General features: G+C 39.2%; 2 protein-coding genes across 2 annotated transcripts in view; both read left to right on the top strand.

The window, feature by feature from the left end:
• The first annotated feature begins 9380 nt into the window (after positions 1-9380).
• Positions 9381-11380, top strand: LOC147609923 (UDP-glycosyltransferase 85A7-like). Its single transcript, XM_086787081.1, has 2 exons — positions 9381-10054; positions 10209-11380. Exons 1-2 carry the CDS (start codon positions 9505-9507, stop codon positions 11213-11215), a joined length of 1557 nt encoding a protein of 518 aa, XP_086643207.1. The 5' UTR covers positions 9381-9504; the 3' UTR covers positions 11216-11380.
• Positions 11381-23055: 11675 nt separating this feature from the next.
• Positions 23056-24508, top strand: part of LOC147609922 (uncharacterized) — a 42521-nt gene continuing 41068 nt past the window's right edge. Inside the window, exons 1-2 of the mRNA XM_086786695.1 lie at positions 23056-23192; positions 23558-23660. Of these exons, the coding sequence (XP_086642821.1) occupies positions 23128-23192; positions 23558-23660 (168 nt within the window). The 5' untranslated portion in view covers positions 23056-23127. The remainder of the gene's footprint in view (positions 23193-23557; positions 23661-24508) is intronic.

Raw genomic sequence — 24508 nt, 5'->3', positions numbered from 1 at the left:
AATTCCCATGACATTTGGAATTCAATCATTCAAATGGAAAAAGTGAAATTCTTTGCATATTGAATTAATGGATATTTTATTAAAATTCAAAGAGAAATTTTAGATAAGTTTATTTTATGCTCGAGAAATATTTAAATGATAAAAGAGGAATTCCCATGATATTTGGAATTCAATCATTTAAATGGGAAAAGTGGAATTCTTAGCATATTGAAATAATGGATATTTTTATTAAAGAAAAGATGAATTTTAGATAAATTTATTTGATAATAAAAAAGGAATTCCCATGACATTTAGAATTCAATCAATTAAATATAAAAAGAGGAATTCCCATGATATTTGAGATCCAAGAAATTAAATGGAAAAAAGAGAAATTTTTAGCATAATTCAAATTATGATGAGTATTTATCAAAAGTGAAATTTTGAGCATTATTAGGAAATATAGGTAGAATTGATTTTTGTAAATCCCATGAATTTTTTACTCAAAAAGAAGAATATTGAATATTTTTCACTTGAGAAAATTAAGAAAGAATATGAAAATATCCGTTGAGAAAAAGAACCTTTACCTAGGCCAAGCAATTGGCAGAAATATTAGAAAAGTCCCATCGGTATCAAAAATACAAAATGTTACTAAATGTGAAATGAATGTGGATGTGAATGAAGAGATGAGAATGAGATGTGAGGATATGTGAAAGGATGTGATATAAATTGGATGTGGATATGAATCAAGAGATGAGAATGAGATGTGAGAATATGTGAAAGGATGTGATATAAATGGATGTGGATGTGAATGAAGAGATGAGAGTGAGATGTGAGGATATGTGAAAGGATGTGATGTGATGTAAATGAATGTGGATGTGGATGTGATAGGATGTAAATGAATGTGGATGTGGATGTGATAGGATGTGATGTGATGTAAATGGACGTGGATGTGGATGTGATAATGTAAATGGATGTGGATGCAAATATGGAATGAGATGTGATGTGATGTAAAGGGGATGTGGATGTGATGTGATGTAAAGGGATGTGGGTGTGATGTGATGTAAAGGGATGTGGATGTGAATATGATGAGATGTGAATGTGAATGAATGGATGGATGTGAATAGTCGTGCATGTGAATGACTGGATGGATGTGGATGAATGAGATGGGATGTGTATGAATGAGATATGATGTGGATAGATGTGGATGTGATGTAATGTGGATAGAATGTATGTGATGGGATGGTGATGAGAATGAATATGATGGATATGAATGGATGTGATGTGATGGATGTGATATAAATGAATGTGAATGGATGTGATGTGAATGGATGTGACGTGATTCAGGATAGATGTGAATGCATGAGATGTGGTGATGTGAATCGGGATAGATGTGAATGGATGAGATCTGATGTGAAATGGATGTGATGTGATGTGATATGGATTGGGGTAGATATGAATGGATGAGATGTGATAAGGATAGATGTGATGAGATGGAAGATGATGTGATTGGATGAGAATGGATGAAGGATGATGGGAATACATATGATTGGACGCGGATTAAGAAATGTAGATTGATGTGAAACAATGTGGAAAGACGAGAGTTCATTATAGAAACTGTATTTATGACCTGTTTTTAAATGACTGTTTTATGTCAAGAATGCTGGGAAGCATTTTGACTGTCTTGTGAATGAGGTCGAGACCTAAGTGATAAAGTTGCAACAGCCGACGGAGAGTCAATGGAGGACGTCTCGTGTAGCAAGGTCCGCTGAGGTCTTGACCAGCCTCAGTTCGATTTAAATGGTGAGCTTCCAGTACGGTGGATGAGGGACCAAGGAAGCAGCCTATGAGCGAAGCGCTATAGGTGACCTGTGAGGGTGCTGACCATACGATGCTCGGGCTTTGGGTCACCGAAGATACCCACGCGTGCATCGAGAAAGAAAATGAAACAAGGTGTTAGAGTTGTTTTCTGAACTCGGGCATGGATCTGGTTGATTGACCTCACTGGTCTTCAACGGATGAGTCCATGGCTTTTTTATATGGATCTGCTGGTTGATCTTGCTGATCTTCAACGGAGAGTCTATCTGGATTTTTATAAGTGAATATATTTCTGGGTACTATGAGCTAGGAACTATTGAAAAAAGGCCCCTGGGTGAACAGGTGATGAGCATTCTAGTTGCCAATGATGCCATAGGTACACCAATCAAGGAATGATTGGAAATTGGAATTCAACTGGATATTTTGGAGGATTATGATCAGTGATACTATGGTTTCATTAAAAGATTGTTTTAAGGACTGCTAAATCTATGAAAAAGGCAATTTCATATTGGGTGTGTAAGTGGTGTGACTATCTTGAAGTTTGCATGAAGCGCCGGTTAGGGGAAGGGTCACACATGGGAAATGGAGAGTCAAGAGTCACTTGAGGGCCCTCCTATATAATAGGGGCATGGGGCACACTCAAGGGGGCTTGGAGGCTTATGCTATGGTCTCTTGTGTAGAGGTCCATATCTACTCATCTACCATTTCACACTTTAACTACATGCTATTGGATTGGAGTTATACCTCTTGATGGTATGGGACATCAAGGTAGAGGTATGATTGTATTTCATTATTATTCATGTGTGCATCCCTTGGGCTCGGGGGTGGTTGGGTGGTTGAGTTTATGCCTGATTTATGCATGTTTATGCATAACAATTATCTAGCGAGATCTTAGGGTTTTAACAGTGGTATCAGAGCAATCTCTATTTAATTGTTATTGAATTTTTTTAGTAAATTCTAATATTTACTAATAAAATATTATTTTATTGATTTGTGTTGATGAATTGCACGTGGATCATCGATATGGTGATTGGAACATGTATTACTACAATTCAATGGACGAATTGACGTTGCGGGGGAATTTCGTGAGTTAATGCTATTTTTTTCTATTTTTTACGGTTTAAATCGAGCATTAATGGATTTTTTTACAACAATACCACATATTTTATGGTGGATATTTTTGATAGAATGGATTCCCTGAATTTCTAGAAATTTTAGAAATTTTTTCTAATTTTTAAAGAATTTTTTGAGCATTTTTATGATTAAAAATATATTTTTATACATTTTTATGGGTTTTTTCCGCGGGCATGCGATCAAATTTCTGTCAATTTTCTACTGAAATTCAGTATAGGGGACAGCGTGTTGATGCATGAGATGCTCTCCCGTGTGCGTGGGACTCTCTCCGCCTCTCAAATCTGATTTTTCCTTCCTTTTTTCGTGAGAATTTCTCTTAAAAATGATTTTTTTAAACATTAATCATAATTAATGATAATTATGATTAAGTGAAGTTTAATTAAGAACTTTAATCAAAAGATTAAAGTTAATCTCCCTGTGGTTAACAGAGGAGAGAGGGGAGAGGAGGAAAGTATGTGGATAGAGAAGGAGAGGAGAGAGGGGAGAGGAGAGAGGACTCTCTCTTCCTCTCTCATGTTCATGTCGGCCCACAGGCGGAGGGGGGGGACGCACAGCAGCAGCCGGCGGAAAAAAATGCCCCCCCTAAAAAATCAAAAACCATAATAAGCAAAAAAAAGCTTATTATTTTTTTTACTTTTTTTAAAAAATGAGTTTTTTTAATTAAAAAAAGCTTTTGAATTTTTTTTCAAAAAAAAGCTTGAAAAAAGCCTGAAAAATACTGAAAAATATGGGATTTGAGGAAAAAAATCTTTGAAAAATTCTTGGTAATTTCTTCTTGAAAATTTTTGGCTTTTCATCTTCCGTAAAAACTTTGGCTTTTCGTTTTCCCAAAACCTTTTGGCTTTTCGAATTCTGGAAAAACTTTTGACCTTCCGTATTCCGAAAACTTTTGACCTTTCACATTCCGATTTTTTTTGTCTTTTCATTTTTCCAAAAGTTTTGGCTTTCCGTATTCCGGGAAAATTGTTGGAATTCCAAAATTTTTTGACCGTTCGTATTTTAAATACGTTCGGGGTAATTTAAAAAGTTTAAAAAATTCCTAAAATTTAGTAGAAAATTAGACAAAGGTTATTTTAAAATTGGGAAAAATGTGGGGTTGGTGTTTGGCATGTGGTGTGTCCATTCAGGCGCCCGTGACCATTCAAATTCCTTCAAAAATATATTTTTTGACCCAAAAAATTAAAAAAATCCATTAAAATTATAAATTTTCATTGGATTTGAGAATTGTCGGGCGAAATTGGAAATTTCAAGAACGATGGGATTCTCTGGAAAAATTAGAAAATTTCTAGAAATTATTTTTAGAAATCCTAAAAAATTGGTATTTTTAAAATATCAATGGTATTTTGGTAAATTTAATTACTAAAAATTTTCTGAAAAAAATATATGTTTGGAATGCCATAAGATAGGTTTGGTGGAATTCAAAATTATTATATTTTGAGACCCTATAAAATTTGAGAAAATTTGAGAAAAATCATAATATTTCTTATTCTCAAGAATTTAATATTTTCGAGGGTTATTTAATGTTGAAGTACGTTTTCTCGTACTGACATTAGATAGATGCGGGTTATTCACATATTATTAATACGATTATACCTCGTATTAATGGATATTTATGTTTAGATTAATTCTAAACGATGTATTCATGATTTTTTACCATTGTTTAGCCATTCTTTTTTGACATGTTCCTTAATTTCTTTTGATGGCTATAATTTGCGTTCAAAGTGTGTTTCACCTTTGACACTTTTCCATGATAATTTATTTTACACTTATTTAAGTGTGGATTGTGCTTAATTTCTTAAGCCTAAGACAAATTCTATCATGGGTTAGTTGATCGGTTTATTCTGGTGGATTTTATTGGATGTTTTCCAAGTTTTATATGGACTCATCAGGTTCTGCCTAGATCACTTGTGTCTAGGGGTTTATTATTGAGTGCTACACACATGTGTTTCACTTACTTACTTTGGAGTTTTTATTTGAACAACACAACGTTCATATACTCCGGATTGATGAGTTGGCTACCAATTTTAATGCTTCTTTTGGCATGATTTATGTCCATTAGATGGTATGCATTGTTTTTTATGATCAACTATGGTTTTCATGGATTTAAGGAGCTTCTATGCTTTTATCCATGGTTTTATAAGGATCTTTTGGATAATTTCATGTACCTTGAAGGTAGCATTTGCCTTCGTTTTTTTGCACGTAATTTTGGAGTATATTTTTTGTACTCTTGTATATATTCCAACTTGGATACCTAGTTACTTATATATTTAGGTGAGTTATTTTTCTACCCTAACTTTATTGTGTTTTGGGTAGTTATCATTAGAAAGGCACCAATAATTTAATTTCTTTTCTAATGATGTACTCAGAAGGAGTTATTCCTTGATGTAGTCTCAAGTATATAGAGACAGGTTTAGTATGTGAAAGTCTGGATAAGGCCATCTTATTCCTTTTATAGAGGATTTTATCCATATTTCCTAGACGGCATACTAGGGAGTTTCAAATTGTTAAGGTATGTATGGGTGGTATCATGGTGGTATGGGACGCTAGTGATCTCTCACATATATTATCTTATGGGATAATTTGGGCTCAAGATTGTTGCTTTGCTTACATCACTTAGCATGTTGACCTCAACATTCAAAGACAATCTTATTTTCTAAATTTACTAGAAGTTATATTGTGGGCATTCTCTAGATAAATTTCTTTTATCTATAGCCTGCATGTTTTGATGAGGGTAATCTCATCAGCATTATCACTTGTTGAAATCTCTTTCTTTAGAGTTCAAACAAGTTTATCTTGTTGTGTTCGGATAAGGAAATTTGGATTCTTCCTTTATTGGCATTTCTTTCTCTAGTTCCGTACTTTAGGTGATTTATATAGTCAACCTGATTGTTTACGGATGGACATATGTGACTCATCGAGACGTTGATGACTCTATATGTTGATATGGGTAACTCGAGACGTCGATTATTCCATATGCAGATGTGGGTATGTCGAGGCGCCGATGAATCCCTGGTTTTGGTTGTTATAATGCCATACTTTCCTACTTTACTCCGAAAGGTTTACAACGAGGAAGTTACTTTGAATGTGAATTGCTTTGATCATCCGCAGTAGTTTGATGGGCAAACAGAGTGTATGAATCAGATTATAGTGTATATGCTTCGTGCATATGTCTCTAGAAAATCATCATATTGGAAAATATTCTAATCATGGAATTTGCCTATAATAGTTTTAAATTTACGGCTATTATTTTTTAGTCCGTGCATACTTATATATGGGTATTAACCAAGGGCACCTATTGATGTCGGTCTTAAGGACATCGAGCTTGATGCATCGAGGGATTTCTTGCGAGATATGCAGGAAATGCTGACCGAAGCTCGGGATTCTATCAGGAGTGCTCATGATAGGGCACGCTTTTATGCTGATAGGGGACGCTTATCTCGGTCTTTTGAACCAGGAGCGTTGGTTTATTTTAATGTTCCTAAAGATTCTCAAACTTTGTCAATGGAAAAATGCTCGAATTTATCTCCTAGATATTGTGGTCCATTTTGAGTTATACATCGGATTGGCACGGTTGCGTATGAATTAAAACTACCTCCAATTGTTAGAGTTCATCCAGTCTTTCATATCGATAGATTGAAAGGGAAACTGGGAGGTGAGGATAACACAGTTACTCCTCAAGAACTCGTTGAAGTGGATGAATTATCCTATGTTCCACATGAACCTGATGAGGTACTTGAATTCAGGGAAAGGAAACTTTGTAGTTGACTAATCCCTGAGGTTAAAATTAGGTGGAAAGATAGGAAAATTGAGGGTTCGACTTGGGAGTCGGTTGAGATTGTTCAGCGCAGTTCTCCTTCTTTTCATTGCAAGAATGCAATGTTTTGAGAGAAGGGAAGTATGTTATATGTACATTATGTGTGCTATGTTATATACACATTATGTGTGCATATACTAGGAGGCTAACCCACATTAGGCTTGTGAGCATGGGAGCATGGGAACAAGCTCTAGTGGAGCATGGGTTAGGACTAACCTTAAGGGTTAAGGTTAGGGTCAGGCATCCAAGGGTCACACATGGAAAATGGAGAGTCAAGAGTCACTTGAGGACCCTCCTATATAATAGGGGCATGGGGCACACTCAAGGGGGCTTGGAGGCTTATGCTATGGTCTCTTGTGTAGAGGTCCATATCTACTCATCTACCATTTCACATTATTGGATTGGAGATATACCTCTAGATGGTATGGGACATCAAGGTAGATGTATGATGTATTTCATTATTATTCATGTGTTCATCCCTTGGGCTCGTGGGTGGTTGAGTTTATGCCTGATTTATGCATGTTTATGCATGACAATTATCTAGAGAGATCTTAGGGTTTTAATAACTGCTAGCACCCTCGAATTCGTTGCACGGAGGGGGCAGGGATCTCTCAACCAACCTTCAGGTGTTAATTTCGCTACATTCAATGATTTCAGGTGTGTGCAATTAGAGAGAGAGAGAGAGAGAGAGAGAGAGAGAGAGAGAGAGAGAGAGAGAGAGAGAGAGAGAGAGAGAGAAGGTTATATCCACGTTGTTTTTTCTTAAATACTTTATATCCCTCAATTTTGATTCGAAGTGATCATGAAGTCAAATGAACATGAAAGGTGATGCACATAAAGACAAACATTGCATGCATTACATTTTTGTGTAAAGGTAAACAAAAGGGTCACTTATTTCCCTGAGTATTTCAAGCTCGAGTCCTTTGATAGCATTGAAGTAGCACCCAATATGTAGCTCTGAATCAAGTCTGTTGTGATGCTCCTGATGTTGTTTGAAGTGTAAGCACGCAAAGGTTCTCTCTAGATTGGTTGTCTAGGTCTTGAAAATGAGTAGTCTTCATGTGGTACATCCATTGGGAGGGGATGATCTACTTGCACAGGGTTATGAAGAGGGGGGCCATCAATCCTCACCATGTAAGTATTTGCTGGACCACCACAAGGCATATTTTTCTTGTGCTTTTGGGTCCTTTCAAATCTTGATTCCTTGAGGCACTCCCCTTTGCCATGGGGTATATTGTTGGTAGGTAACTCAATCCCCAAATCAAAGAGAGATGGGGTGATCCTATGCTTTCCACAATAGAGCTGTGGTGGAGAATGGCATACTGGCACTCTCTCTTTTAAAGAATCTATAGGATCCATAGGATTTATCTCTTTACTTTGTATTTCAAGTGCTTATTTTGTAACTCACTGGGTATTTGGATGTTACACTTTTGGCCTTTTGTTTAGGTTCATTTTGATTATAGCATGTGTGATGCTTGCATGCCAATCTTGCAATGTAATGGCTTATAGGTCTTACTTGGTATGATTTGTTTTTTTGTGTTCTAGCTTTGTTTGATGTGGGTTGAAATACTTTCCAAGGATATGGACCATTTGTATTTTGGGTTCTTGTCTATGTGATCTAGTTCCATATGATCTAGATGTATAACTCGAGTGGTTAGGTTAGGTTTCGGGTTGGGTTAGATTTAAACATGGTTCGTTTTTGTTTCTGTTCATCAAAAGGGCATCTTGATGTCTTTTTTTTTTGAACAAAGAGGTGACGTTCTCTCTCTATCTTTTATCATTTTTTAACACTTACGTCTCTAGGCATCTCTCTCTCTCTCTCTCTCTCTCTCTCTCTCTCTCTCTCATACACTTGGGTATACGCACACATACTAAAAACACAAATAACGAAAGTCGGAATACAAAGGGTCTAATCCATGAGTTTTTTATTTTATTTTTTAAAAATCCAAAATTTCTTTTTTCTCTCCTTTCCTTGTGCCTTGGTTGTCAACAGAAACATATACATTGATAGACTGAAGATAGATCACTATTAAATAAGGTGCAAATCTGAGCCCACCTCTCCTCTTCCCAGTAGGGGCGTGCTTTCTCCTGAAATACGGTTTACGTTTGGTTGGTTCAGGATATTTAGAAACGAGAAGGAGCCCGTCGTCGCTATCCGAGACAAACCCACATTTGGTGTTCACACCGGCCGCCTCATCGCCATTGGAAGTGCTGTAGCCTCATGCTTCTGGAAATTGGAATTAGAACAGGAATCATGACGTTTGCAAATTTCGATTGTAGTGGCGAACATGATTTTTGGAAACCTTCGGAAGGAAACCTTCCAAATTCACGGCAATTGGCATCATCATATTCTCCATATTCGGAGGGATCAGAGAAAGAGAGAGAGAGTGAGTGTGTGTGTGTGTGTGTGTGCGTGTGTGTTTTTCTGAAGGATTATGAGACCGCGTACGTGCACGACTATGCTGTAGTTTAGCTTTGAACAGCCGGCCCTAATCACAAATGGACATTTCAGCAGAAAGCGATGACTTCAATGCCATGGTCTCGGCAGGATTGAAACGACGCAATGGCGAAAGCATACTCCTATCACTATATATAATATAGGATCACACCACCCAGTCCTGCAATGCGAGCCAATCAACCTAGCAGTGCCCACAACTAAGACTCTCTGATCTCTCTCTCTCTCTCACACACACACACACACGCGCACACGCACACGCACACGCACACACAATCAATCAAGGATATTCGCAATCAGCGCAACCATGACATCGTCTCAGAGCGCACCCTCCTCCTGCTCCAACTCTGCTAAGTTGACCCACTTCAGGCCTCACGTTGTCTTGCTGCCCCTGCCCAACGCGCAGGGCCACATGAACCCCATGATGCAGCTTGCGAAGCGGCTCGCAGCGAGTGGAATGCTGGTCACCTTCATCACCATCGAGTACTCCCTCGCGCGCCTGCTTCTACGCAACAAGAACGCACAGCTGGACGAATCAGTGCGCTTGATAGGGGTCCCCGACGGGCTGTCTGCTGACTCGGACCGCCACGTGGTGAGCAGCGAGTACATTGGCATGCTGGAGAGGGTAGGCGTAGAGATCGAGCTGCAGCTGAAGAAGCTCATGGAAGACGAGCATGTGCCCCCCATCACGTGCATCATCGGTGATGTCTTCCTCGACTCCGTCCGCGCCATCGCCAACAAGCTCAACCTCCCTCGCTGCTGCTTCTGGCCCCAATCCGCCACCATTCTCACCATCCACTCCCTCCTCGACACCATCAGAAGATCCAACGGCGGCTACGATCCCCTCGAACGCGAGGGTATGATGATCATCATCACCATGATCTCTGTTTTACGCTGCTCATTTCATTCATATTTTTTGACCTTATTCAGTTAATTGTTACTTGTCACATGGAGGGATAGGAATTATACCAATAATCAGTTACAAATTTTGATTTTGTATGGTGCATGCAGTGCCCCCATTTGCGCCCAAGGACATGTCTATGGAGGCCATGGTTACATGCATTCCTGGCTTATCAAAGCTACACCGAGCATACTTTCCCTACTATGTAGGACTAGGTGACATAGCCCTAACTACGACAGTGAACTGGATAAAGAACACAATTGGCCACCTTGATGAATGCGTGTGCATAGTGGGAAACACCTTCAAGGAGCTGGAGCCAGAGCCATGTGAGGCACTCGGGCCGAAATTTTATGCTCTGGGGCCATTAGTACCAGCGTCTTCCGTCAAGAGTTCAGATAACGAGCAAGAAGAGCAGGATCCTCAGCAAGAGCAAGAAGGCGGCAGTGGGGCGAGCCTCTGGGAAGAGGAATATGACAATTGCATGCAATGGCTGGACAAACAGCCGGATGCCTCAGTAGTGTATGTGTCATTCGGTAGCCTCACTCGTCTCTCAAAAGACCAGACCCGGGCGGTTGCAAAGGGTCTCATGGCGAGCAATCAGCGTTTCTTGTGGGTTATCAGAAAAGACTCCGTCCTTGAACAAATCCTCGACATCTCTGAAGCCCTTCCTCAGAATTTCCTGCAACTGACTCAGAATCGAGGGAAAGTTGTTCACTGGGCTCCCCAGTTGGCCGTTCTAGGGCACGCAGCCGTGGGGGGGTTCTTCTCGCACTGTGGTTGGAACTCTTTACTCGAGAGCATGATCATGGGGGTGCCCATGCTCGCATGGCCCCAAATTGTCGACCAAGTTACCAACTGCTGGATGTTGGTTCATGAATGGAAGTTTGGGTTTGAGCTTCTGCGGGATTCCAATAACAAGCCGGAGCCAGAGGAGGTGGAGCATGCGATAAGAAAACTCATGCAAGGAGTAGATGCACAAGAGATGCGGGTCAGGGCCGCCAACTTAAGGGATAGCTCTAGAGAAGCAATTTCGAAAAACCATGGCAGCTCTGACAAAAACCTGAACATGTTTGTGGATGACCTCTACAAGATGGCCGCTACTAAGCAATCCATATAAGCCCGTTGATTTTTGTTTAGATTTGATGATTACACTTGCTAAGAGACGGACATTTACATGCTTCAGTGCATTATTTGGGGACAAGGGTTCAGTCCATGTACAACACTAGAGCTAGGCCGCCTCATCTTCTTTGGGATCCAATAAAACATGAACTTGCCTCTCACAATAAAATTGACATTTATATCATATTTTTATGCTTATTTTAATTGATGGTTCTTGAGTTATTCTCCTTACATAATTTCATTTTTTTAATTGTTTGTTTTTATTCAAGGTTCTTATAATTCTCTTTACATATTTTCATTAAGTTTTCAAATCCACAATGTTAAATCTTGAATATGCGAAAGAAAGGTATTTTCTTTTTTTGTATAAGTGCCACTAGCATGACGACATGGCTTGGAATGTAGGTTGAAAATCAAGTGTTATGACATGATTTAGTATAAGAGAAATATCAACTTACGAGAGTCTACCAAGGGTCGATAACGGTTATTTTTGGTAATTTGTCCAAAATTTGTCAAAGCCAGCCCATAACCCTTGCATTGGAAGCCTCGTTGTCCTTGAATTTAGTACCCATGGTGATATAAAGGGTGATAGAAAGGCTATGAAACAAACAAAAAGCCTCACAAAAAAAGGGCAGTTTTGAGGATAACATCAACGTTAATACTGAGACTATAATATTGAAGATGTAAAGAAAGAACTTAATAAAACTTAAAATAGTGAGAGATATTGCCTTTTAAACTTTGTGATTGAATGCTACATTTACCCAAAGAAAAAATGTGTACTTTTTGGATGCTAATATTGTTAGCTACAAACCTCTCATATGGTCGATCGGGGATTTTTTTGACACCATTGTACTACCTATGATACATGGGTGATTTTCACTTTTTCTACATGGATAGTATATGCATGATTGGTATTGACTTGTTGCATTATTGGGCCTAACTATTTGTGTTTGTTGGAAGGATTATTTGTGTGTGTTGCAACTAACATTATTGTTTATTGTAAGTAGGTGTATGAGTGATGAGTATTCGCATGGTTGTAGTGTCTTCTATCAATGCTAGCACACGGTTGAAGTGTGTCTCCCATGGATGATGATCTATGTGTGGTCACGTTAATCTCTCAACATTCATGGAATATGCGTGCGTCACATGGCTCTATTTATTGAGCATCTATTTTGAGTGGTTCATACCACAATTTTGATTATTTTGGACTATGGCCTTGTGCCCAATATTTTGTATACATGTGCTAGCATTGTACATATGAGCTAGCCATTATTTTTAGGTTCACACATTAGTTTATTAATTGTACTAGTGTTTATGGTTAGTCCATCTATTTTTGTGTAAACAAGCCAATTTTGGAAAAGGTACACTATTAACGGTTCTTTGGGCTACTTTTGAAAATACATGTTTAAAATACTCTCGCAAAGAAGGGAGGAGCCACTTTCTCAAAGGGGGAAGTTCAACCCAATACTTGTCTATGGTGATGTCTACTTTGATTTCTATCTTTATACTATGCTTGAACTTGTCAATTGTTTTAAGTTAAAGGTATAGTTCTATTGATAGATAGTTGTGAGGGATTAATTCTTCAAATTGCACAAAGATCCTGACAGTGGTATCAGAGCTATGGGTACAAGTACTTGAAGAATCTCACAAAAATCCAAAGGGTAAGGAAGGCAAGGACATAAAGACCTTTAAACAGAGGATGGGTAGTTTTGGTAAATTTTCTACACCATAGGATTAAACTTTTCATCGAGGGCAAGGAGTCAATGTCACCTTTTAAACAAAAACCACCTCTCCTCATGGAAAAACCATGCTTCATATAAGAAAACAACTTTTCTTTTGGTTCTCTCCTTTGATTAGAAGCCACCGATGTGTTCCTCGTGCTTTGAAACCCCTAATTCCACTTTCAAATAGCATGCCTATGTGAAAAATTTCCTTCTTTGTGATTCACAAGAAGAATAACTTGCAAGTGACGTCCATCAAATAGTATCAAAGTGTTTACGTACTCGCACGAGGAACTTGAGAAACTCTACCTTTCAAGTCTTTGAAAAATCGGAGTTAACTGGGCCCAAATTTTGAAATTTTACTTGTTTAAAGTCCATAATATGCTCTTGAATTCCTTCTTTTTTAAGATGTCATATGCTCTTGAATTCCTTCTTTTTTAAGATGTCAAAAGGCTTATAATATGGATTTTGAGAATTTGTAAAGCCTTACGGTCAAAGGCTTTAAAACCTTATAGTCTAGGCTTAAACTAGACTTAGCTTAGCTAAGCTAAGTTCAGCCAAAAGAATGGTAGAAATGACAATGTGCAAAATTCAGCACAAGGAGGAAAAAGAAAAAAGCAAGCTACCAGGTCATCGTCATGTTGAATCATGAAGGAGGAAATTTTTCACATAGGCATGCTGTTTAAAAGAGGTTATGCATCACAAAGCCTCATCGGTAATTTATGAGGGAAGAATTCCACCAACCCCCTTATGCAGGACATCGAGGAGTATCCTCTACATTTCAGATTATTACCTGAGATTTTTATTGGCCTACAATAAAAAGAGATATAGCTAAATTTGTATCTAAATGCATGACATGTCAAAAGATAAAAAGCTACAAAGGTAAAATCTAAGGCTTACTTATGCCTTTGCCTATCCCTTATGAACCATGGGAATAAATTTCTATGGATTTCATCACTGGCTTTCCCAACCCAGCTAGTTAAAATGACATGATTTGGACCATAGTCGACCGCTTTAGTAAGCAAGCATACTTCATCCCTTGCAAAAAGACTCTAATTGCTCATCAAGTTGCTCACATTAGGCAAAATTTGGACTAAAAAACTCTAAGAAATGCCATGTTAGCTTTTTCTTTAAAAATGGGCTGATGGTTAAATTTTTGCAAAACAAACTAAAATTTGTTGGAGATTATAGATTGAGAATCTACTCTTCGAGATCTTTCCAATGATATATAGCATGATGAGCAATTTTGCATATTCAAGAAGTCCCCGATTTTGCATATTCCAAAAGTTACATGCCATGTCATCACCAATTTGGGAACTTCTTGAATATGCAGAATTGCCCATCACACTATATATCATTGGAAAGATCTCAAAGAGTAGATTCTCAATCTATAATCTCCAACAAATTTTGGTTTGATTTGCAAAAAATGAACCATCAGCCCATTTTTTAAGAAAAAGCTGACATGGCATTTCTTAGAGGGCCCCTTTTTGAGTCCAAATTTTGCCTAATGTTTGTTTTTGAGAAATATTTTTGTACATCATGGTTTACCAAAAGCCATTATCTCTAATGGAGATTCAAAATTTTATAGTAATTTTTGGACTACACTTTTTAGTAACCTAGGCTCTAAGTTGAATTTCACAACTGCCTTTCATCCTGAGTCTAATGGTCAAACAGAAGTCATAAATAGCACCATTCTAGACTTACTAAGAGCCTATATTTCTTGTCACCCAAAGAAATGGGATAAGTATATTTACATATTGGAGTTTGCATATGACAACACTACTCGCTCTGCCCCACAAAGAAATCACCTTTTAAAATCCTTTATGGTAAACTCCTCCCACTCCTATCACGCATCTTTCCCATACTATAGAAGCTATAGATGAGTTCACTAGAGACTTTCAAAGCATCCATGAACAAGTTGGATAAGCTATACAAAAGTCATAAACATACAAAAAACAAGAAAATAGAAAGCATAAAAAGATGACTTTTTAGGTTGGTCATTTTGTTTTATTGAGAATTGAGAAAAGAAGACTAAAAAGTGTTGAAAGGAACCTAGGTGTGAAATTAGCCTCCTAGATTTTATGGTCTATTTAAAGTCATCAAAAATGTTAATGATCTTACATATAGGCTAGACCTACCTTCTCACTAGAGAATTCATATTTCTTTTCATATTAGTCTATTAAGGCCATTTCGAGGACCAATCCCTACTCATCCTATTTATGAAGAGGCACCCCAACTCATTGATGATGAATAATAGCTATTACTTGATGCAATTGTGGATACCAACACATGACTACATGCACTCGCAACACTTATACCAAGTACCTTTTGACCTTTAAAGACCATCCAAGAGAAGATTCTAGATGGATGCATGAGCGATTCTTTCACAATTACCCATATCTCATATGTTCATATAGCCAAATAAGAAAACTAAGGACGATTGCCCTACGATCCGAGCAAGACATACCTCTATGGTCAATCTGGGATGCTTGTGATACCATTGTACTACCTACATTACGTGGGTGATTTCTGCTTATTCCAAATGGATAGGCACTGACTTGTTGTATTATTAGGCCTAACATTTTATGTGCTGTAGGATTATTTGTGTGTGTCGTAGTAACTAATGCGTTATTCTTTATTGTAAGTAGATGTATGAGCAACAAGTATTCGCATGGTTGTAGTGTGTCTTCTATCAATGCTAGATGGTTGAAGTGTGTCTCCCATGGATAATGATCTATGTGAGGTCACGTTAATCTCCCAACATTCATGGTATATGCGTGTGTCACATGGCTCTATTTATTGAGCATCTATTTTGAGTGGTTCATACAACAATTTTGATTATTTTGGACTATGTCCTTATGCCCAATATTTTATATACATGTGCTAGCATTGTGCATATGAGCTAGCCATTATTTTTGGGTTCATTCATTAGTTTATTGGTTGTACTAAGGCATTGAGCTTCCTGTGGTCCACACAAACCCTGAGCTTTTGATTTTTCTTAGGGACAATCACGATCAGAGACAACCAAGTTGCCCGATCAATCAGATATATGAATCTAACATGCAGTATCTTATCTAGCTCCTCCTTCACCCTTTTTTGCATAGTTTGGGTTCATCCGATATCTTTGCTATCGGATCGGAATTGCGTCCTCCTTCATATTGATCCGAAGTTGGTAAAATTGGGGGCCAATCCCTTTCATGATGGTGTAGCTCCATGTAAGTACATAGTTAAAGGAAGTGAATAATCCCTGAATCTCCTCCCACAGTGCATCATTTAATTTTTCACTGATTCGAACCATCTTCGGGTCTGCCTTTGTACGCAGATTCATTTCCATCAGATCATATTCTTTGTACCCAGATTCATTTCCATCAGATCATATTCTTTGTACCCAGATTCATTTCCATCAGATCATATTCTTTGACCCGTTTGGACTTCTTCAGGTCCTTTTTGAAAGCCTTCTTTGCCGCAATGATTTGTTGGAGGTCTGGTACACTGTCATCTTCAGTCAATCCTTTGAAAAAGTCCTGGGCCTCATCTAGAGACTCCTCCTGCCTCAGCAAATTCTGCTAACTCTTGCCTATCTCATTTTGTTGATTTCGGGGTGGGTGGTACTTCTCCATGATGTTGCCTACATCAACCTCAAAACACACTGATCAGATTGGCATTTTGCTAGAGGTATTTCTCTTCTTCATCCATATCTAGTCCTTCCAGCTTGTTGACTCCCTTGCCTACTTTCGACCGAGATGGGTTTTCCACTTTCTTGTGGCTGCTGGCCACTGAAAGTCTGACATTCTTCTTACCTCTCCAAATGGTGATCTTATTTGCATCCCAATCTTGCTTTATTCGTGCCTACCGGGAGCGATGGTCTGATGGTCTACACCCAGTAACATCAGGCATGCACCTTTGATGTCCTCCATCTAGAGCACCACCACTGCTATTTGGAAGGTGAATCCAGAGACTTTCTTTTTTTATCAGCCCGCGAATCAATCCAAGCAGTTGTACTCTGCATTGATCTACCATTTTCACAACGAATGGGGCTGGATCCTAGATACTCAATCCAAACAGTTGTACTCTGCATTGATCTACCATTTTCACAAAACGAATGGGGCTGGATCCTAGATACTCAATCCCAATTTTTGGCATGTCGTATTTGACACAATATTGAATCCTGATCCTCCATCCAACAGTACCTCTGCTATGTCCATGCCAGACAGCTTCACCTGATTCATTGGGATGGCCTCATCATAGATTGGAGCTTCCTTCAGCAAACTTGGATTTTTAGACTCCATTTTGTCAATGTGTATGGTTTCCAAAACTAGGGATGGATCTGTCCTCTCCTCATGGGGCATCACTTGGCAGACAAACTGCTCTCTAAAATTTGGCACCTGAATCATTGAAATGGCCTCATCATAGATTGGAGCTTCCTTCAGCAAACTTGGATTTTTAGACTCCATTTTGTCAATGTGCATGGTTTCCAAAACTAGGGATGGATCTGTCCTCTCCTCATGGGGCATCACTTGGCGGACCAACTGCTCTCTAAAATTTGGCACTAGGGTTAGCAGCAGCTGCTCCACTGACATGTGTATCTACTATTTTTTCAAATCTTCCCATAGATCATACTCTGCAAAGATTCTCCCTCTGCTACCTTGATCAGCCTTTCTTCCTTCCTTGGTGCCTCAGCACTTTCTTGAGGTTTTACTTTGTCCCGTGTCTTTGACACTCCCCCCCCCCTTAATCATGACTTGTTGAATTGGATCACCAGATTGTATTGTGACCTCAACTTCTTGCTGAAGGCCATGGGCCTTTCCATCTCCCTTTTTTGAAGTGCTTCTCGAGCTTGCTGCTTCTATACCCAATCGGACACTTGTGTCTGAACCTTGTGCTGATCTTGCCATGTGACCAACTTGTGCTTCCCTTTCTTATCCAAGGTCAGTTCTTTCTCCACCTCCAGAGTCTCGGGTTGCATTGGCCGTGTCACCACCATGGCTGACAATTATGCCTCCTCTATGATCGGTCTATCTACTTCTTGCTCCTCCAGAGCTGTAATTTCCACGGCATTCACCGTCGGTGGATCGAAGGTTGACGCTTGAGTGCCTTTCACCTCGGCTCTATGTTTCCTCCAGTTTTTAAAGTTAGACTTCCGATGACCCGATACTACCTGGCAATAGAAACAGGTGAAATTCAGAGCGGGGCGATGTGCACCTGGGACATCCCTGGGAGCAAATTTACTCTTGGGCAGAATGGAGGCCTTCTGTATGGTTCCTGTGGAGCCATCTGTGGGGTAGCTGGTTGAACTTCCCGCCCACAAAACTGGGGCCGATATCATAGTTGGTGGCTGAGGTGATCTTCTTCCATTGTATCTACAAGCATCACTGTTGTGAATGGAAGTCCTGCAAATGACACACTAGAGCGCATTTAAGCCGCGTTCCTCGGCCAAATGGCCATGATTCCGACATCTCGTACACCAAGTGCCCAATCGGGCTTTTTGAGGGGACTTCACTCCTTCAATGGACAATTGAGCCATGGCCATGGCCAGTTCTTTGGCCGCTTTCCCTACCTTCTTGCTCTTTGACAGTGTCTTCCGGTTTTCCTCCTCATCCTCCGATTATTCACTTAAATTTGAGACATCATAATCTTCCTCTTCTTCCTCATCTGAAGAGTCAGAAGTGTACTTTTTCGATTTTCTTTAGCTTTTGCTCTTGTTTTTGCCATTGAGACAGATGTCACCCCAACACTCGCTTCGCTCGGTGAGTGCTAAGTCCACCAGCTACTCTAGAGTTAGAGTTGCGAAATCTGCTCCTCTTTTTAGTTTCTTACTCAATCCCTTTATGAAGTAAGAATAAGGATCCCTCCTACTGTAGCATGTTGGATGCATCTACTCTAGAGGAGCTTCTGAAACTTTGCTACATAGTCTTCCACTATCAACTTTTTCTGGTTTATCCATCATAGCTTATCCATGGAGGTCTTATCCTCCCTAAATCTCTAGAGAAATGCATCCTTGATTGCATCATAGGTCGGAAAGTGAGCATACTCATATTGAGCAACCCAGAGAGCTGTACTCTTTTGTAAGGTTGGTACAAAAGTTGCCTTCTTCAGATTCTGATCAATCGGCCTAGGGACATTCACATGCCAAGCAATGTCAAAGAGAAGAATGTGCGCATCCACATCCTTTGAGGATTTCCTAGAGAATTTTGATACTTCACCGTGACTGTCTGCTGGTCGTGGAAGCATGTTATAGTGATGAAATCAAGGAGGGGGTGGTAAGGGCGGGGGTGTGGTGGCAAGTTATTCCCGACGTCCAGAGAGGATGGACGAGTTATAGACTCTTCATCATCCTCATAATCATCATCGTGTGATGACTCCAAGCTAGATTCAACAAACGGAAGTGCTTGAGCATGTAGACGCACTAAATAGCACTGCTCACATACTGACATGGGCTCTCTTGGCCATGTGAAGAATGATGGACTCAAAATCAAAGAAAATCAGACAAAATCAAAACATGCACAAAAATCAAGACGCATCATGTCACCAAAGTGTTATCGGGTGACCGTTTGCCCAATAACCTACTGAGTTTTCTATGGTTATGCATGCAGCATACTCCAATGTAGTGCCAAACAAAAATACAGAAAATAGTAGAAGACAAAGCATAAATTGAATCACAAGAGAAGAATTGACACATATGTATTACCAAATGAAAAAAAGAAAAGAGAAGGATATACAAAGTAGACACTTGATTGATCAAACTGGCCAAACAACAACCATTGTTCTAATTTCCATTACAAGTTTATACTGCTCAAGGCATAGTTACAAAAAGAGAAGTTCTCGTGCTTTGAGAAATGGCTATGTTACATCCATGATGGCTAAGAAGAATTCGTTTACAAGTGCCCAACTGGTCACGATTGTGGTTTTCTGACTTATCTCGACTGTCCGGCTCCAACAACAAGTAGGTTATCATTTATTGCGACAACCTTAGTAGCATACAGTTGGCCACCAGGAACCCAATGTTTCATGCACGGAATAAACACAAAGAGGTCCACTATCACTTCATTAGAGAGAAGGTCTTAGTAGGAGATATTGATCTCCTGTACGTCAGCACAAAGATGCAAGCTACTGACATTTTCACCAAGGCCCTAGAAGCTGAGAAGCTTCACAGATTCCGCAACATACTTGGAGCCTTGGAGATGGAGTTGAGCTTGAGAGGGATTGTTGAGATGTTAACTCAACCAGAGCTAACACTCATGATGTGCCTGTGTGAACTGTTCCACATTTACATCATTGGCGCGTTTGGTAGTCGACATGATGGATCTTGGCCAGTGTTTCTACAACTGGCTCACCTATTTAGCATGTTCACATCATGGACCGCTTGTACATAGTACTCTAGTACTTATGTTGGGATTTCACTTATCTTTTGTAGCTTTCTTTTGAGAGTAAGAAGAAGAAGAAGATTTCAGCCTTCCATCCTTGTGTGTGTGTTATCCATTGTTGTGAGAGTTTGTGTGTGCTTGTTACAAGAGCTCAAGATCTCTCTCCTCTGCCAATCTTTTCATGAAAGGGGAGAAATGTGGGTTGGGTAGCAGATTTCATTTTCCTTGGTGGTTTTCATTATGGTGCTTAGACATCTCTCTCTTGGGATTTCTCACTGAGGCTCACATGCAGTATGGGTGCTTGGTGGGGCAGCTTCTTTGCTCTTTGACTTTGGATGGTTTCCTGCTATGGCATCTACAGGTATGTTTGGCCTTACATTATTACATAGTTGAACTTGTCAAGTGAGATGAATCCAAATGTAATTTTGTGCTTTGAAATTAGGACATGCAGGTGGGATGGGTGGAGCAGTTCTATCGTTTATCTGATCTTAAGATTTGGCCCATCGTATTCTTGTTATTCATCACTCTCCCTATGGCTATGTTGAGCTTACATGGACCACCAGGACTGAGGTTATACTCTAGCTTCGATTGTGTTGCTCATTCACAGTTCATTCACCACTCTAACTTATATTCATTATTAGATCTACATTGTTTACGATTTTCCATCAAGGAATGGATCCTCCTCTTTTTGTGTCTCTTTTTGTGTTAGATAGTGTGCGGATTTTTGAGACCATGCGTATGTGTCCATAACATACCATCATTTGCCACCATCAACGAGTAGAGCCATGAGTCCAGATGGTGCAAAGTATTGTGGGAGCATGGAGAGGAGCCATACTTTTTTGGCTTGCTACCTGGAGTTGTTGTGCCATCATGGTGGCATAGCCCTTGAGTTGGGATGTGGTGTTGCGCCTATCTTGAGGGCATGTCTCCACACAAGGCACATGTGTGTTGTGATGGATGTAATGACACAGTTCTCACATCTCATGTGTAGTCTCTTCTTCATAGGAAGAAGAGAGCTGCATTTGAAGAGACCAGCACATCTCTCGTGGATGAAGACGGGGTGGACATGCTTGCAGCAGAAAACCCCTATGACTAGTGAGCCTTTCTCTATGATACTATAGTGTCTTGTCTTGACTTAGACTATAGTGATGTGACACTGTAACAGTGTGTTATTTGTTGTTTGCTTTACGTACCTACAATACGTGCTTGGAGTTGTGGATTTGAGGTTGCAAAGAAATACGTTGTGAGAAGGGTATTGGTGAATTGTGTGATAAATGAAAACTGAACTTCTTTGATGTTGTTTTCTGACTATGTCAAGTGCACTGCCAGAGTATGCAGAGGCAATTGCTGATAAATGAACGCATGGTGATTGGATCTGTCAAGAGTATAAAGGGAATCGCAGCTTGTTTGTAGGCGATGTGTGTAACTTTGTGTAGTCTGCAGAGAGCGATTAATTTGTAGCAGGTTTTGAGTTTAAGGCCTCAGTTGTCTTTGGTTGATAGCAAATTGTGCATCATATAAACATAGAGTCCTCTATTAATGAGAGTTTGTTCTCATCCTTTGTTGTATCTTATTGTTGAGGGGTCTTGCAAATTGAAGATAAATGAAACCTAAGTTGTTACAATTGAAGATATCTCTTGCATATTATTAATGGAATGTTGGGATAATCAAGAAAATATCACAAGCATGTATGTTGGCCTTGAAATGTAAGAATATTTGTGATATGGCTGCAACTAAATGGTGGTCTCAATTACTAACAACTTTATATTTTTTTGCTGGCTAAGTTGATGGGATATGCTCATTCTTTTTGTTGCTCGTTCCCACTTGCTTGTTGTTCAGTGAACCTCTTAAAGCAACACATTGATAGTAAGTTGCCTATCTAATTCGACTATGAATCAAGTTATTTCTCTATGTGTTTGTCTATTTTACATCTCTCTCTAAGAGCTATATGATTTATTTTTGGAGGTTTAAAATGAGTTTCATAACTTTTTGCAAATCAATCGCGAGCTTTACGAGAAACTGGCTAAAATCAAACAATGAAATCATTTCAAGCATTTACAGTGTAAGTCCTCTATTACTTGGTATATAGCTCTATGAAATTCTCATTTATGTATAGAAATTACTCTTTTCTAAATGGGGGGAAAGACACATAACCCCATGACGATTTATTGAAAGGGAAGACTGTGTCACGTCTTTTCCATTGAATCCCAAAGTACTTTGCATTTAACAACTGGCTTCGAGCCATGCTTTACAAGGGAAGCACACTAAATAATCGCTTGTATTTATGCATTAGATAGTAGATATGAGATACGATCCATGCTTGCAAACAACAAGAGGGTTGTCGAAGCACACACTAAGTAATCACATATGTGCCTAGTTGACCCAAGCTCGAAAAACAAAATAGAAAAACTATTTTTTTTAAAAGTTTGACGACTAATCTACTATTGTTATTACAGCCAGGATATGTTGGTTACCATCTGACAAGTCATAACCTTGGTGAATAGCACAATTGCTCTATCCACTCAACGCTGTCGTGTTGACAAAAAACTAAGTAAATAATATGGGTGCCAAATTTTTTTAGCCCATTAATTTATGAATGACAAAGAGTGGAACCTAAGGTCAGTGATGGCTTAAGGCTACATTAATTATTCACCTATCCACACAATCTAATCTAATCTTATGTATTTATGCATTGAATAGGGGCATAGAATGTGGGAAAAAAACAAATTCAATTAAATAGTTGATTAAAACCTTAATCGAAAGTTGATTTGAATAAGCAATGTTATCTAAGGCCATTAGCATCACGCTATCTTCATAGCTACAGGGCTATGGCGGTCCTTTCTCGCTTCTCGTGCTCGGACTTGCAGCGTAGCTACCCCTCCACACCTCCAAGGTACTTTTGTCTTTTCATGTTCCGTGTCAAAAATATAAAACAAGTAGCAGAATACAAAACCCTAGCGGACAAAAAAAAATCCTAATTGTCACAAACCTGTCTGTTACAAACCCTAATGCTGGGCGAAGAGTATCAGTAGAGGAGAAAAAAAACCCTATTGCTTGAACTTCATTTCAATTCTAGGTGCAAATCAAACCCTGAGAGTACACAAGCCCTAATAATCCCGAAACCCTAGTGATCAAACGCCACTTGCAAATCAAAACCCCAGTATTTTTCTAACCAAGTTCAGCCCTTTAATTGCGTACGAATTTTAATGTTGCTATGAATGATTATTATAAGATTAATGCTGAAATGGTATGCGACAGAGCAATCCGTGCACATGCCATCAGCACAGCGCCATTCAGATGCCACTTATATCATGGGAGCTGGGTGAAAGGATGGTCTTTGTCCAAACAAGGCAGATTTAGGGTTAGAACCAAATTTCTTCACTCAATTTCACTTCGATTATCTTCTCCATTGTTAATGTGTATGTTCATAATGTTGATTAACATCTTATTTAGAGTATTTTCTTTGTGACTTTATTCATTATCATCTTCATGAGATTTTTCTTTGGCAGAGTGTGATCAACAAATTGGGAGTTACTTTTTGCGAATCTAATCTTGTTTGTGAGGATATGCTTATGCTTGACTTGCATTGTGGGAGAACATCATCACTCGTATCCTCTTTATCCTCCTCTTCCAAATTCAACCCTGCCCCCTGCACCATACATCATGGCTAGTCCAACCAATGTGTCAAAGAGCCAGCTCTTAGTGCTCGACTCTTGGAAGTGACCCTGAAAGCACTCTCTAGTCGGGCTAAAGTTGCACCTGCAAAGCGTGCTTTGAGCAGCCAGCCGTGAAGTGAATATGGGATGCGTGAAGGAACTCCCAAGCGCATAAGAGGTGATTGTCAAGATGCCTTGGAAGGCATGAAGGTGAGAATCAGTAAATCAACTAGCTTCTATGCTCAAAAACATGCACAACTTTCTCCAAATTTGGCTCTACACAATATCCTTAGTCAGCTTATTAAACATGTTAGAAAATAAAGCATAAGGTATGTTTACTCTTCAGTAATGTGCTGGATGGCCTTTTAGATTAAAGTACTCACCTTGCACATTAATGAATGTGTAAACATACCTTATAGAAGTACACATAAACTTAGACATTAAAAAATACATGCTTGCAAAATCCATCTAAAAGTGTGTAAACACACAATTTCATGCCACATCCTTGAGGGTGTTTAGTTCTGGGCTCCATACACTCGTGGTTTGCTTGTTG

Source organism: Cibotium barometz, chromosome 50, assembly GCF_041138505.1.
Source record: "Cibotium barometz isolate CiBa-2024 chromosome 50, ASM4113850v1, whole genome shotgun sequence".
Taxonomy (NCBI): Eukaryota; Viridiplantae; Streptophyta; class Polypodiopsida; order Cyatheales; family Cibotiaceae; genus Cibotium; species Cibotium barometz.
This window is presented reverse-complemented; position numbering and strand designations above follow the sequence as displayed.